Consider the following 17,619-nt stretch of genomic DNA (forward strand, 5'->3'; position numbering starts at 1 on the left):
CACTATTCTATCAGGCAAAGTCAATCTCATCTGTGGTGGTCTCTCACCAGCTTTCCTTTCTCTATCTTGCCTAGCCAAATTATCCCATGTGTCCCCTAACCCTGGTACATCTTCTACTGTCCTAATCTGTTTCCACAAATCGGCAGGTAGGAGCATAGGAAATAAGTCTATATCACCCAAAGTGAATACTGACGACTGCAAGGCAGATTCCATTTCTTTATAAAACCCTGTCAGATTCTTCCTAATATCTGGGATAGATTGTCTAATGGTATTCACCTCCTGTCTTGAGAACGGGACGTGAACAAACTGCGATACATAATGTGCATCAATGTCATAGGCGGCTACACTTGTTGCGGCATTAGCCGGGACCTCAACTTTAGGGACAAATGTCGGATGAATCTCTCTCATAGGCAACTGAGAAGTAGGCAACTCTGAAACGCTTACTGAGCAATAGAGCCAAATCGAGTGCTATTGCAGCTGAAGGAGTGTCAGACGAAAAAGCTCTCTTGTAGATATCCAATAATTCTGCGGGACAACAAATCTTTCTTTTTATACATTCATCCTGCAGGTATTCTACCATTACTTGTTTCATTTTCCTCTGCATTTCTGGCGTATACTGACTATACATGTCATATACTTCTACGGGAGATATCAACATGTCTGAAATCCATCTAAGTGCATCTCTTGTGCAAATTCACGTTTCTTCACTCATCGATTTACAAAGAGGAAGGAACCGTTTCTGTACAAACATAGCTCCCAAACTATCACCATCTATTTCATCATTACGTAACCTTTCGAACTCCCTTCTATACTCAAAAACCCTCTAGACGTGCTCATATACTTTCTCTGCACTATCTCTTGAATATGCTAAAACATTCAGATTCCTCAACCCTTGTGGGATATCTTCATCATTCAGTTTGTTCCACATTACAGAAAAATCAATTCCCAGCCCTTCAATAAAAACAGTTTTCTCAGGAAAACTTTCTAGATTAGTGAGTGTAGCAAAAACATCAGATTGTTCACCTTTCTCCATGCATTGTCTAGCCCACGCATTCAAGTCTCTTTCTCTCTTTAGAAACTGTATTACGAGTTACAATTTTTGATTCAACACCCACTCCCTTATCAACTACTAGCGGAGCAGAACTGCTTGGAAAAGAAAGTGTAGGCAAATCCTTTACAATGGGCAATGAAGGTGCTATTACTGGCACAAAAGACATATCTACCGGGACTACAAGAGTAGGCAAAGGTGGAGGTACAGGCGGAGGAACAGCAATAGGAAACGGAGCAATGACTGGCGGCGGAGGAGCAATAGGAAGAGCAATGGGAGGAGCAGGAATTACTATGCGAGGAGGAGTAACAGCAGGAAGAGGTAAGACAACAAGAATAGGTGCATAAGGAAGTGGTGCAGTGGCACCAGGCCTACGTTCGTTTAAAAGCTTATCAATCAATTCATCTGATGCATGAAAGTCTTTAGACAGATATATTTTCTGAATGCCAAGTTGAAAAGCCCTATCCATGTTTCTAACTGACTCTGACTGTTTCTGCTGGTCGTATAATAATGCCTTTTCAGCGTTTGACATATGTCGGCGCGCATGTTTCTCTCTACTTTTAAGCTAGCTTCTTTTTTCCAATTTTGTAATACATCAAATGCTGCAGGTCTAGCTTTTTTCTTTAGCAATATAGATTCTTAATACTCTATGCTAGAAATCTCAAAGCTACCATTGATTGGCCACTGAAGTTCGGAAGCATGTCTAGTTTGTCTGTGCCAAATATCATTCAACACTATACTACCAATGGCGTACTTACAGTACATAGTACATGCCGGCGACCCCTCCTGTGGTGCCGGACGGCCAAATTCCAAAGATTGTCTCTGCGGAATAATGCCCTGAAACAGGCAGGCAATTTCTCAGGCATATCAGATTTCTGGTGTTACCTTGCAATAATTGTACTTGCGAGGACAATGCGCCACATCAAATATCAGGATATTTAGGAATCGGGGCACGACTCACCTGATCAAAGGACTAAGGAGGTCCGATCGGATTACTAAGGACAACAAAGGACCCTCATGGTTGGTGATTTTGGCAAAACTGCCCGCCTCGATATATGGACCCTTGTCAAGATGCCGTCTCGGACCGCGTGCTCACCGTCCAGGGATCGGGTCGTGCAGTACTGTTGAGGTGTCGCATCTCATCCAAGAAGGGGGCCCCCTTTCTCACTGTCCGATCCTGGTCCGATAGTTGCGTCAACGAGATGGCATCAATCTTGAGGGTCCCTATTCGGGTGCCATCTGTAAAAACAAGGAAATATCGAGGCGGAGTACCACAAAAGGAAATACACCAATCGCGGGCTAAAAGATTCACAGATCTTTATTCTTTACAGTTGCAAAGAAACACAGATGGCTATCTGGCTCTGCAATGGGTACCAGCCCGTCAAAGAGAGGAGAGAGAGTGCTGGACATTAGAAACATTTGTGCTTTTATACAATTCTGAGCAATATTGTCCAGCCCCTCTACATGTTAATAATCTGTGGTCTAGAGTTCGTGCCTAGTTCACATAATGTTTATACAATAATATACAAATGATTACATAGGTTTGCATTTCCATGAAGACACAATGTCGATGTATGTTCTCAAATCCTGCAGCAAGCACTGTTGTCTCCTCACAATTGCATTCGGCCTGTGTCCACGCTCGAAGTTTGCTTTATATTGTCCCAATGTTTATACAAGGATGAGGCTTGTGTGCGCAGACAGTACTTAGATGACACTTCATATGGAGCGCAAGGTCTCTTTACCCAGACTAAACGGTCGGCTCTTGGACTTTCTAAACATTAACAGAACTCAAAGGTCAGGCGGCTTGGTTGCAAGCTGAAAACAGTCCACCATTTTAGAACAGAGAATATACGAACAGAAATCTAAATGGTGGATGATTCTAAAATGGCGGCGAAGTCGATCCAAAATCGGGACTTTGCAACGTGGTTTTCCTCATAGAACGACTAGGCTTAGGCCAATATAAATCAAAAGGAGGCATAATATGATTTCCGTTTAACAGTCCCTCGAAGGTAGAAGGGACGGGCAGAGTGGCCGCCAACGTAAAACCGAAGGGAGACTGATCAGCGGGGCCACCGCCAACCGAAGTAAGCAACCGAATGCTGCCGGAGCCCCAGAATGAAGCACCGCTCCCCGGAAGATGTGCACCAGCGAGACAGGTACACGGGTGGAGCTGAAGGTCCGGGAGGTGTCTGGGAGAAACAGGAACAAGAAAGTGAGGGGGCCTGGGACACTGAGCGAAGCTGAGAGCATGCATTAGGGAGCATATGCTTGGCAAGAGAGTAAACCAAGCTATTGCACCCATTCAGTGTGACTTTGGGGCCCTGCACCCATATGATGACAAGAGCGCGACAGGGTCTGGGACGCTGAGAGAAGACTTGACAATGCAGAAAGGAGCATGTGCTTGGCCGGAGAGTAAACCAAGCGTTTGCAACAGCACATTGCTAGTCTGGGACCTGCAACCACATAAGAGTAAGAGAGAAAGATGGTCTTGGACCCTAAATAAAGTAAATACGCTACAGAAAGGAGAACATGCTTGGCAGGAGAGTAAACAAAGTCTTTGCAACAGAACATTTCAAGTCTTGGACCTGCACCCATATGAAAGCCGAAGAATAAGAGGGTCTTGGACCCTGAGAGATACAAAGATCGTGAGAGGACATATGCTTGGCAGGAGAGTGAACCAAGCTGGACATACACTTGGCAGGAGAGTGAACCAAGCTATTATGTTCATCCATCTCAAGTCTGCGACTCACACCCTAGAGAGAATTTGAGAATAAGGGGATTGCGGAACAACACACTCTTAATGAGGCACAATATCTTTAATATCTTCAATATGTTTACCATCATACCTAGTAGAATGCTGTTGTGATTCCTACGATTTTGGACATGTTTTTTTTTTCATTAAAGAAAAGTTAGGCTTGTGATCTACTTTAAGGTGCTGGAGCTATGTCTCGTGCATCAACTACTCCATATGACTGATGATCAGTGTATTTTTGAGGGGTTCTCCACCAACTGTTTGAGGTACTAAGACTGACACTGTTAGTGTTGGATGGTTGTGTGAATGTGCTGGGTAAATTCTCTCAGGGACTATTAACCATATGGAGGTTGGTTTCTGTACTAGTGCTCCTTCACAGCTAACGATTTCAGGGGTTGATGAGTCCTTCATTGCCCCATGAGATGCAAAGATCTATCCTTTTGGCTGTGGTCAACTTCATGTGGAGAGACTGCTGTTCCTGATCACAGCCGACTTAACATCTCTCTTCTCTGTCGGTCATTTATTCCGATAGGTTATCTGGATATAGAACCTCCAGAATCTCACATACCCAAAGGGTGCATTAGGGATTAGATTTCAAGGCGTTTACTGAAGCCGAACCCATCAAGAACAGTTTCTGCTCTTCACTGGGTTGAATTCTGCAATGTGCATTGTTCTGTAAATGCAAAGTCTGATTTTTGACAGAGCTTTGATCAGTTTCACTACTTGCTTGGCTTTACTGTAGACGTTGTCCTGACCATGATCAAAAACATTTTTTTTATCATTAATCCAACTAAATGTCTTTTGCAGAAATATTTTAACCTGTGGCTCACTTCAGGACTACAGGCCAGCCCTATTAGTGTCTGTTGTGGATGCAGGAAATGCCTTGATGTCAGGTCTTTCCAAATCTTTTATTGCACCCTTTAAAGCTGTTTTAAAGGCTGAATACTGAAGAGTGTGTGGACAATATCTGACAAATCTTAATGCTCCACATGTTTCCATGTTTTCAAATTAGACACCTTAACTTGCAAGATGTGCACCCAAGTACCCTTGTGCATGCATCAAGGAGTAATGATTTTAGGAATTGAATCATCCAGGATTGAAGAACTCTACTTCGAAAATTTCATAATTTAAAGGGAAAGATAAATATGTATTTATCGGGGATGGCCCTAGAGCATAGGAACAGAAGGCCACATGGTTTACTACCTTCACCACCACTGTTTGTTCAAAAATCTTTTCATAACTCTTGTCTTTGCTGCTTTTGTATTGTTTCATAAAGCCTACCGTGAGTGACTTTGGTGCTCTAGGGCAATGTTCAAGTTCCAACTTCTTTTTCAATAAATAAATGCAAATATGGTAACTGTTTATAAGGCCGACTGTGAACGCGAGAGGAACAAAAGACGTTTCATATCCTGAACCTTTGCACCTGCCCAGGGCTCCAACAATAGTTCATGCTGATAATCATGCAAACATTGGAGTGGTGCTATATCGGTAAAACAATAATTTTCTTCCTTTTTTATAGCATCATTTACCCCCAGAATAAAAAAGGAGAGCCTGAATACAATCCTTGTGGGAAGTATATGGTTAAACTCCACCTTAATGGAGTCCCTCGAAAGGTAAAATTTAAATGTACTTGTTTGATCATTTGTATTGTTGAAATGCAATATCAGTTTGGAAATATCTTTGAAGGAGACGTGTTTCCGAGATGTCTCTGGGCATGGGTAGGCATGACTGCTGCATTTGGCTACTTACTTTCTCTTTATTTATGTGGTGTGCTGATCCCCCATGCATATTTTCAGATAAGGCGTACTCTTGTTGATCCAAAGAGTTGCAGTCTTGCAGATTGAACAAGTTTGAATGCTGCCTATCCAACATCTCTGATCAACATCTCATTCTTTCATACCTTGCTCTCCCCTTGCAAGACCTGGTTAGTAGAGAACCAGAAAATACTCTTGGGGCTGGGCAAAATGCAGAGACTTGTAGCAGGCATCTTGGAGCAATACATATCTGTGGCATTGGTAACGGTTTCACTTGTGCACAGGGGACAGCTTGCATATTATGCACCCAAACGAAAGTATGTCAATTAGAAATGGCAACAATAAGTTAGACAAGAAAGAACACAGAGGTGGGCTTGAGAAAACTAGCTATTGTACACGTAACATTTCTGAGCAGCTTGTGTGTGGATATTTGTGTCTGGTGGCTGCTTTTGGATTGTGGGGTCCACTGTTTTTGGGAATGTTTTCTTTAAGAAATTAGTCTGCTGCATTTCTTACTTGGTTTAAATGTTGGTGCATGTCCACGTTCAAATAAACATGTTGACTCAATGGTGAAGTTGAGCTGTGCCATCTGGGGCAAGGACTTTCATACATCACCAACCACCCACACTGTATTAGTAAAGCTGACAAAGCACTGACATCTGCCATAGACCTTACTTTAATATCTCGGCTATGCAAGTGTAACCTCCTATCACAAAATCTACTGCCAAGCTCCACTTGTCAGCCTCTATTTCAATGTCTGTGGGTGTTTATTTGACTTTGTATGCTGGTACTTCTTTTCCTTTCCGGCTGGTGGCTAAATCAAGGCATGCTTGCATTTGTACGGTAACTTGTAGAGAGATTGGGGACCTTTTCTTCATGAAATTAGCTACATTACTGGAGGTCTGCTTTCATATTGGCACTGAGGGCGGTGGGTGCAACCAATTGGGTTTATCGGATCCCAGACTGAATCCCACGATCCAGGCCTGTGTTCCGAGCAACCTTATTGCTGCTTGCCCAACCATGCCTACTACCACCCCCCACCCACCCTCCCTTCCCCTTCGTTTTCCCCTCCTCCAACCTTAACTTACCTGATTCCTTCAGCGACAGCGGCGCCTCTGCTGATTCTGCCGCTCTGTCTTCCTGCTGATCGCGATAGAAATGGAAGAGGAGCTCCAATTGTAGCACAGTCTTCCAGCTCTCTGGCAGCCATCTCACGCAAGTATTTTGCATGAATGAACGGGACGCCATGAGGTGTCCCATTGATTCGTACAAAAAACAGTGCTATCAACACCCCGATTTTCTGGATTTTAGATCCAGGGTGCTAATTACCATACGCACCCGTTCCCAGGGCTGTAACAGGTTGTAACAGCACTGGGAACCTCATGAAAGGCCCTTGCTTTGCTCGGACTTATTAACTCTGGCCTTTACCACCTATTCCAGCCCGTGGAACAGGTGCTTAAGGCTTAAGTGTAAGCTCTCCACAATGTTTGTAGCATAGTGTTCTGTTAAACTGTTTCTTTTGTGTGTGTTTTAATGCCAGTATGTGGGGAACTGGACTCATTTTTCATTTGGTTGGTTTGGGTATAAAATGCACAGTGACCTGTAGAGGGACTTATTTTGAACCTCCATTACATATCTCTTTTTATGCCAATACCTATCTAGAATGGAGGAACTTGCTTGATCGTTTTCCCAGAAAAGTGCAAAAACACCTTCATTGTCAGAGCACTATTGCAGGTCCTCAAAGGGGTAGAATATGGCATTTTTGTATTGTTTCATTTGTTGGCAGCATCCAATGCTTTTTCTAGTGAACAGTCTGTCTGTAGCTGTTTCTTTGATAGGCAATGCATAGTAATTGCACTACATACATATACTTTGAAATTAGTCATCTGACGTTGGCTATCCCAGTTGACCTTCGGATGTTGTCTTTCTCAATCCTGAAGGGATCTTTGCCAAGGTATATTGCCAAATACTGGGCCTCCTCACCATTGTTCCAACATAGGTACATTGTACCCCAAAAGTAATTGCTCGAGGACTAGTGGACTCTTAATCCCCTGTAAATGCTGTTGATAAAGCAGTCATATCCCAGTCGCTCCTACGATCATGCCCCTCAGTTTTTCATAGTCTTGTGCCCCATCCTCATTAAATTCCCTGATGAGTGGTTTGGAGCACCCAAGTAAAAAATGTATTGGGGCTAGCTGTTCCTCTCCCGATGAGCCGCTTCAGCAATTTGTTAAAAATACTTGAATAAAGTTGTGTGTTGTCTTCAGTGACAAATGTTTAAGTTGGGACATTACTGGAGAAGGTCCATAATGTTGCATCTGCCCCAAGACTGACAACTGTACCTTTACCAGCTTACTCAGTGGCCAGATACTCTGTGCCACTGGAGAGTCCAGAACAGCTGGGAGCCATGTCTTCCATCTCATGTGCACTTGCTTTTTTTCTCCAAAAACCGATTAATCTGTGTATTGTTGATGTAGCCCAAAGGGCTGCTGCGCTCACTTCCTAATCCTCGTGGTCTGGCTACTGGGTTCCTTTCGAACAAATTCTGCATAGTTGACCTATGCTTAGAATGTGCTGCTTTGTGATGAATCGTCTGTCTCCTAGACATCTTTTTCGAATGTGAACGCAGAGTCTGGCTGTAGACTGGGGTTCCCACCGAAGGAGTGGAGAAGTCGCTATTGCTAGGAAGTGGGGTTGAGGTGGCAATAGAAGGGATTGATTGACATTGATGCTAAACAAAAGGAGAACCAGGCCTGCGTCCGCTCCCAATGAGCAATTCAGCTGGAGATCAAAACAAATCTCAAGGGTAACTGATATTCAAAAATGATGTTCCTATTGTGTTTCAAATTATAGATAAAATTTCCGCCAACACGTGTTTCGACCTTTTTCAAGGCTGGTTAAATGTGAACATGACAGTGTATCATCACAGAATATCAAATAATATTCAAAGACATAGTTGGTACAAACATATAATTCAATATGAAAAACACATAGGAAAAGGCAGGGGAAGGGTAGGATAAAATGATTATTAGAAAACATGAATATCATTGATGAAATGTCTTCAGATATTGTGACACATGACAGTTGTTAATGAACTGCTCCAAAGCAATTGTTTAGCACCCTGTTATTAAGGCCTCAAAAGTGCCATACCTACTGCTTAATAGTTATGCGAAGCGCTTCATCAATAATTAAAATAAAACCGAGATGTGAGCGCAGGCTTTCTCCCAATCTGAGGTATATGGGAAAGGTGAAACTTCTAAAAACCATTACCAATGCCATGCATATGCATAATGAAATACCAAAATCCTACCTAATCTGAACAAGTCACATTATACAGACATTTTGATGATGAAATTACTTCCGTTATCTGTGCCAACTGACATCCACATCTATTGCACTGAAAATATCCAAATCATATGGCTGGGATTTAGACAATGTGAAAAAGATTGACTACAATCCAACACCATTCTTGAAAAAAAATGATTTTTATTTTATACAGTTTATTACAAACTTTTAAAATATATCTACATTAATCTTTCCTCTCATTGAACGGTCCAACAGATCATACTTGTCATTTGATGTTAACAGATCATCTTCAACAGTCAAACTTACAATTTGATGGAATAGCAAATAATTTTCTTTTCCTATTTTTTTCTACACATGCTTCATGATTTTAACTCTGTCTCATCTTTTGTTAGCAGATCGTTCACTTGTGCTAGAAAGGTTAGTGCATAGGTTAGTTTTTTGTTTGTTCCAGCCGAAGTACCAACCACCAGTCTACACCACACATGGATTGTCTTCCTGAAATTAACACTCCCAAGTGCCTGGTTCTCAATGTTTTTAATGCCAGGCAGAATAAAGTTAAGTACTTCAGAGTTTCATCAGCGCTGTTACACAGTCTGCATTTAGAATCAACGGGTGGATTATTTTCTCTCAGCCGTCGTGTTTCTTTGGTTTCAAGTAAATTTAGCCAAAATTTCATAAAGATGGCTCTTTGATGATTGCCTGGCAACTTCTCCAAATAACTAGGTAGCTTGTTCAGTATTTTTGTCTCCAGGGCGACATTTTGCATTAATCTGTGGCGTGATCTGTAATCAATAGTATTTACACGATCCTGTAGCCAGTTTTTTTTCTTTTTTTTTTACTGCATTTGGATTTAATAATAGGGTGTTATCAGTATTGAGGTCGTCGATGAGACTTAGGATTGTTTCGCTCCTATTGCCTCTTGGATTATGCAATATGTCAAATTGTGGAGGTCGGTCTTCAGCAACAATTTTTCTTACAGCGATAACGTGTGCCAGGCCATTAATAGAGGTAAGCCCTAGCTCATATCAAATGCACGCAGTCGGAACACCCTTAGGAAGCCGCAGCGCCCTTCGCCAGAATGTATTTTCAAACAGAGCCCATAGTGAATGTGAGCTGCCCAGTGCTTTTTCAGATCAATGAATCGGGGCTGCCACAGTGTTTTGTTTATAAAAATCCACTGTTGGTTTTAGTGAAAACTTGCCATATTTTTTGTTTATTGCAAGGCTTTGGGCAGATAGATATTTACATTTTGCTTTGGTCTTTTCCACCCATGGAGTATCGTTGATGATACTGTTAATCCACATACCAAGATATTGGGTTTGGTTCACGCATCTGAGTGTTTCTTTCCCCAGGTACCACTGCGGCTTCTTTTTGGAGGGTCCTTTGTATCCCTTTTAGGTTTTGTAGGATTAGGACTTCCGATTTTGTGGGATTGATCTTTAGCCCGTTGGTAGTTACATACTTTTCCAGAGCTGACATTTTTCGCTGGAGGCCAAAATGGGTGACATCTTGAAGAACCAAGTAGTCTGCATATAACATCCACCTGAGGTGGTTCCCGTTGATTTTTGGTGAAAACGCCACCACTTCACCAAACTTGCTCCTATATCTGATGTGAACAGGATGGAGGCCAGCGGGCACCCTTGTTTTACACCTCTATAGGTTTTAATGGGGGTGCATAGCGTTCCTACGCTTCCAGACTGAGTGCAGTTCTTTAAGCGCTCCAATCATACTTGCTGAACATTTCCAATGTTTCAGTTTTGTCCACAGGAGCTCCCTGTCGACACTGTCGAAGGCATGTGCCAGATCGACGAACGCTAGCTATAGTTTGGTTCCTTGTCGAATTGCATCATTCTTTAGCAAGTTGATTGTTAGTAGGTTAAGCCCACACCCCACGCCTTTAAAATAATCCAGTTTGTCTTAAGTCGTATGCACCGGAAACATTTATCCATGATGTCAAATGATGTTGCAGTTGGGTGGCAAATATCTTACCTACGACGTCGAGGAAGGCAATCCACCGATAGTTCTTTGGCTCCGATCTTTGGCCTTTTTCAAATATGGGGACCACGATTGCGCACCTCCACGACTCCGGGATAGTACAATCGTCCAAAATCAATTTGAACAACAAAGTACAAAAGTTGGCCCACTTCTCTGGATTTTCTTTGAGCGTTTTATTTGTAAGGGCATCAGGACCAGGAGCTCGAGAGGAGCTTATTTGGGAAATGTTCTTCAAGATGTCTTCTCTCTCCATTTCGATCTTCCATCGCTTCAGGACTGGAAGTTCTGGATCTTTTTGCGAATAATACATTACTGTGATGGATCCACTCGGTCTCTGTGACCATGTTACTCACAATAGCTTGTTGAGGGACGTTGGTATTGTTTAATAGCTTCCAAAAGTCACTTGAGTTTTTATGTGTCAATGCGTTCATCATGAAGTCTGCATCGCGCGGTTGTAATATGTCTGTGAGGTTCCCCAATTTTTATACTGTTTAGCCTTTTTTATTTATTTTTGTTTGTTCTTTATGCTGCTCTTCATACGGCATCTGATTTTATTTCGAAGTACTCTTTTCCTTGTCAATATCTCAATGTCAAAGACATGTCATTTTTTGAACGTCCTTTTGCGTGAGCCTTTCATGCTCTCCATGTATTGGTCCAGCAGAGCACAATACTAAATATTTTCGCGGTTGTTCTTTTTGGTATAGTTTTGCATAGTTGTTATGATGTGATCCACTTTGTTAGCGTCCATCCGCAACCTATTTCTACCGGGTTCTAAGTTGGATCCAGGTGGTCTGCTGCTGTTAACCTTTCCCAGGAGAGTTATTTCTACAAGGTTGTGATCGCTTTGTTCCATGCGGGTGACATACATTGCAGCGACTCTTTGCGCAATTAAGTCCGACACAAAAAAGTTGTCAAGGATTGATTTGGTTAGTTTCTTTCCTAAGTAGCTCTTGCAGGAATATCACCAAGGATGTTTCCGTTTAGCAAGGACAGATCCCTTGCCTCCATTTCTTCCATCCATCTAGTAGCTACCTGTGTGCAGCTTTTCCAGTTCTTTTGTTTTTCTGATGTCATTATGGTTGTGCAATCAGTGTTTAAATCACTGCATAATATGATGTTTGAGCACAAGTCTGTAGACTTGATGCTAATTATCTCACTGATCTGGTCAGTGAGCGTCAAAGGGCCGACTGCTTGGTGCTGCCAATACAAATTTAAAATGTGTATATTGTTCCCAATACTTTCCAGTTGAGCCGGTACTTCAATCGTGGTCAGTTATATATACGCAGAGAAGTTAATAGTGCTAACAACACAGCATCCACTCTTTCTTTACCATTGCAAGCAACCCGGCCGTAGGACGCCCTTTATTTTTTTGTTATTGCACCGTTATTTAGCGGCTGGCTGAAGTTGGCTGTAGTTGCATCCACCCAGCGCACCGGCAAGCCAACTCCAATTGACATCTTTTTCTTCGACAGTCACCCGATTTTTATTGTTTTTTACATTGCTTTCTTTATTGCCACTTGCTATAGTGATTCTTATTCTGTCGCCCTAAGGCAAACATCCAGTGGCTAACTGGATTTTTTTGTTTTCAGACTCCTCATTATTTAATATGTTGGTTTTTCCGGATCTCAGTGTGTTCGCAAGTTCCTTAGAGTGTTCCCTTGTTTTATTAGATTTTTCATGGCTATCCGGTTCATCCTCAGAATCGACATTCCTCTAGTTTCCCAGGCACTCGGTAGCATATCACGAATCGTGGCGGACTGAATGTGTACCATCACCCGGTCGTGCAATCCTTCTTCAAGAAATTCCACCGTTCTGATGTCACCCGATACTACCATTATTAAATTTGGGATATGATGTAATGGATGTAGAAAGTTTTTTCTATTCAGGATAAGACCATCTTTTGCTGGTAAGATACATTCTAATAGGAGGGAGTAGACTTTTACTTTTCCTCTTTTGGTTACATAAGAGTTTTGCACCTTTTTGTTTAACCTCACGCTGTGTGTCCCTAGAGGTGGTGATACGATCTCGGGCTCACTCGACACTTCTCTGCAGCGACTTTCGACAGACAGGGTGATTAACTTTTTACTTTGCCTTTTTCTTCAACACAAGCCGCATCGCCCAGCTAAGGAGAGGGCAGGATCCCTTCTCCCTTTGCTACAAGCCCCCAATCCACTGCCAGCACCTACAGCAACGGAATCACTCGGCAAGCCGCTCGAGCAGACCTGCTGCATCCAGATCCCAGAAACCAGATTATTTCACTTGAGTTAAGAACCACAGTGTACCTTCGTGCCTCTGCCCCGTGCATTCATATTTTGAATTATCCTGCATCAGCCGCACGTTGCCACTGAGCCATTGCCTGCCCTCAAAATGGCGTGCGCAACGCGGCGTGAAACCGAGGCTTGTTGCCTTGGTTGCTAGGCAACATCTGCTATTTCTACCAATAGCAGTCACCGGAAGGTGGAGCTGGCTGTGGAAAAGGCCCTGTTTGTCTCCTGTTTGCTGGACTGTGCCGGTGTACTGGCCCATCGTGTTCCCTTGGTCCAGGTGAGCAACAACCTTCTGCTCTCAAACCCTCTGTGTTCATAGTAATCCAAGCGCTAACCTCCTAGTCCTCCCAGACTTATATTATGGCCCATTCAAGTCTACTCACCGTTCGCCTTCCAGACTTTCACCCCCACGCTAATAAACAACACTATCCGCTGCACACAGCTTATGTTTTGCTGCTCCGTGAATATTTGTATGTCGCAATCAATCACTCACTGTTACCTTGCCGCATGATCCAGTATATAGCATTTACCTTCATGCACTATGTTTAACTTGTATTGTGTACCAGCCACTCTAGACTATTGCATGTATTTAGCCCACCTCACCAATCTACAACTAAATGTATAGCTTGGACTTTCTCTACCTTCCTAATTTCGAACCTAGCACACTGAATATACCTGCATTTACTCCATTGTCAGCATTGGATCTAGCTGCCTGCACGTACTTACTAGCTCGGATACCAGCCTTATGCATATACATGTTAGCTTGGATTTAGCATATTGTTTTTATCTGCCTTCTGTGTTAGCCTGGAACTAGCCTACTGCCCACACTAGTTAATGTGGATCTAACCAAACTGCATATATCTGTCCGCCTAGATCGAGCCTACTGCATTTATTTGATAACCATATATTTGATAACCTTAGAACTAGCCTCTCTGCATATATTTGATAAACTTGTTACCAGCACACTGCATATATTTGCTCCACCTGGCAGACTGTTTCCATCCGACTGCATATACCCTGCTAATGTGACTAGTTCATCAACAAAGCCACTACTTACGTCTTGACCCCTCTCCTCCGCACGTCTCAGCAATAGTCACTCCTGTAACTCACCATGTCCTCCTTCCACAGAGCCACACTGGCCTCACTCCTGCCTAGTTCATCCAGTCATGCCAACACACTTTCTACCACCCCCACTACCCACATCTAACCTCAACCCAACATGTACAGAACCTCCAAATACAGCCAATAACGATTCCCTTAGCCCTATTGAATGGCTATATCGCTTCGCTACACGGCCAATGCCACTCGTCCCTTTAGCAGTCCACACACGAAACCAAAGATTAGGCTCACGCTTCCCTCACCCCAAAGTCACTGTCAAGTCCAAAAATTCTTCTCATCACCAGCTGCGTCTCAGCTCACCTACCTCCCCAGAACCACACCCCCACCACCCACAACCCGGAGATCACCGCCCATGCGCACCACCAAAATTCCACGTCCTTACCTCCACCTTCTAATATCAAAGGAGCCCTCATCAACGCACGCTCCATTGCAGCCCATGCCACAGAGATTGCAGACTCCATAACCTCAAACGACCTAGACTTCCTGGCTGTTACAGAAACTTGGCTTCACCAGGCAGCAGGTCCTGCACTCACTCTCCCTACCATTACCAGAGCAGACAGAACTTCGGGCAAAGGTGGTGGAGTGGCCTACATAGCCAAATCACACCTAGATCTTAGATCCATGCCCCCCACTAGCTTCCCCTCGGCAGAGCTCCTATTGGTGAAATTAACTCTGACACCTTCCCATACAATACTTTTGCATCTTATCTATCGGCCCCCCTCCATCCTTAGAGGACGACATCATGGACCTCCTCTCCACTAATACCAAACTTGGATCCAAAACCATCCACCTAGGAGACCTAAACCTCGGCCTCCAGGACCCCAACGACCATCTTGCCCGAGCCGTTGATAACACCATCTCCAATTTAGGTTTTATACATGGAATCGTAACACCTACCCACTCCAAAGGTAGAACGCTGGACTGGGTATCTGACCTTAATTGCTCCATATCCATCACCAAAAATGACCTGGTTGCCTGGTCAGATCATCACCTCATCTTGTTCTCCATCCCTGGGCCATCTCCAACCAAAGCTATACCAGCACCCCCCTCGTTTCCAGAAACTGTTGTGACATCAGCATAGAGAGCCTCCAGCCCCTTATCACCGATATTCTCACCGAGACTAAATTCAATCACCTCGACCCCCTTAACCTGGTAGACCTCTACAACAATACTCTTAAATTGGCTCTAGATATCGCAGCCCCCTCAAACTCAGGAAAGCAAAACCCATTGCTCACATCAATAAGTGGTTCACCCCCAAATTAAAAAGTCTTAGAAACATAAAAAGAGCAGCAGAATCCACCTGGTGTAAAGCACCCTCCATCTCCAATAGAACTGCCTTCACGTCAGCATCCGCCACTTACAAAGCAGCCATTTTATCTGCCAAGAAAGCCACTTATGATTCCAGAATTCAGAACGCCAAATCTAGTACAAACAAACTATTTGGCATACTAAAGGAGCTCGAATCCCCTGTACCACCCACACAAGACTGCAACAAAAACTCAGAATGTTGTACTAGGATTCAGCAAGCCCTCGAAGATAAAATTACCCTTCTCCAAAATAAGATCAAAGTTCAAAAGGCGAGCCTCACCATAGGCCACCAGCCCACCCAGTCAGACCCAGGCATAACTTCTCACACCTGCACCCCTTTCTCCTTCTCGCAGGTTTCTCCCAAGGAAGTTGAAGATATCATAAAAAGCCTAAAACCATCCCACTGCCAAGGCAATTTAATGCCCCGCCACAATCATCAAGGAGGGTGCAAAAAAACTAGCCACCTTCATCACCACTCAGAGGAATTTATCATTCTCCTCCAATCAGGTACCCAACAACCTCAAGGAAGCTTGGGTCAAGCCGCTACTTAAAAAAAAAAAAAAAAGAAATCGACCCTATTATCCCCACTAATTACCGGCCCATCACCACTGTTCCTTTCCTTCTAAAAATTCTGGATCGCGTGGCCTATCTGCAAATCCAGAAACATTTAGAAGATAACAATCTTCTAGGACTTAGACAATCAGGTTTCAGATCTAGACATGGAACTGAGACAGCCGTCCTAGACCTAAAGATCCAAATGGACGAGGCGAAGGACACAGGCAAGCTAGCAATCCTCCTGCTACTTGACCTTTCCGCAGCCTTCGACCTCGTCGACCACCAAGTTCTCACCAAATACCTTACCACAGAAGCAGAATTCCCCACTAATGCATCTGATTGGGTTAAATCCTTCCTCTCCAACCGGACCTCAAGAGTATTCTCCCCCTCGGCTTCAGAAGACCCCACCCCAATATCATGGGGTGTTCCCCAAGGTTCCTGTGTTTCACCCACCTTTATATAACATCTTTACGAAGCTTCTCTTCAACCGCCTGGACAACTTGGGTGTCTACACCAACTATGCAGACGACACTCAAGTCCTCCTACCCCTCACTGGCTGTTATGACCACGATTCTAAACTACTAAACAAGATCTATCTGGAAATCCAAGCCTGGATGGCTACCAACATTCTTTGTGCCAACGACGATAAGACAGAGTTAATGATCGTAGGTACTCTGGCTCGTCTGAACAAACTCGACACCAGATTCTCTTCTTTCGTCATTGATGGCAACACAATCAACGTCTCCAAGGAGATAAAAACCTTGGGGTCTACCTTGGTTCAACTCTATCCCTCAAAAAACAGGTCAGCAGTGTTGCCTCCTCCACGGCCTATACCAATAAATTGACCTACAGTTGCAAATCTCATCTATCCACAAATAGTTGCCTAACGCTGGAAATTGACTACTGCAACACACTATTCCTCGGTACCTCGGAATATAACCTAAACAAACTCCAGGTACTGCAGACTAACTCCATGAGAGCAGCACTCAGCCTTCCCAAATCCTGCCACATCTCTATGCACAGACACAACGCCAAATGGCTACCCATCCGTGACAGAATTACCCTACGCACACTGGCCGTCACACTCAAATGCCTCTCTAATTCAGCCCCAAAATACTTGGCAGACAACATTTGCAAACACCAACCCACACACACCACCAGATCATCTCACTCCAACAATCTAGTGGTTCCAAGATATAACCTAAAAACAGCTGGAGGAGCCAGCTTCTCAGTACAAGCAGCTAAATGCTGGAACTCTATCCCCATCCTTCTCAGACAGAAACCCTCCTTCCTCACGTTTAAAGCCAGCATAAAAAATTGGCTGAGCAACAAACCGCCTCAGTAAGATGTACTCACCAGAGATATGTAGTCTTTATTGTATAGTCACTTCTGTACATCCACTCTTGCATCTCTTTTTCTGACTCACATATAACCAGGGTCCTACTGTCGATGATAATCTGTATGCCTGACTATGTTTGTAACCTCCAAGTCTCTCAAGCGCCCAGTTACCTCAGG

General features: G+C 43.6%; 1 protein-coding gene across 2 annotated transcripts in view; it reads left to right on the plus strand.

Moving 5' to 3' along the window:
* The window catches only part of CAPN7 (calpain 7), a 578,129-nt gene that overhangs the window by 190,973 nt on the left and 369,537 nt on the right, over positions 1 to 17,619 (plus strand). For both annotated transcript variants that reach the window (XM_069648744.1, XM_069648743.1), the window contains exon 9: positions 5,320 to 5,413. In XM_069648744.1, coding sequence (XP_069504845.1) covers positions 5,320 to 5,413 — 94 coding nt within the window. The remainder of the gene's footprint in view (positions 1 to 5,319; positions 5,414 to 17,619) is intronic.

This window comes from Ambystoma mexicanum, chromosome 2q (assembly GCF_040938575.1).
Source record: "Ambystoma mexicanum isolate Mex_15411 chromosome 2q, UKY_AmexF1_1, whole genome shotgun sequence".
Taxonomy (NCBI): domain Eukaryota; kingdom Metazoa; phylum Chordata; class Amphibia; order Caudata; family Ambystomatidae; genus Ambystoma; species Ambystoma mexicanum.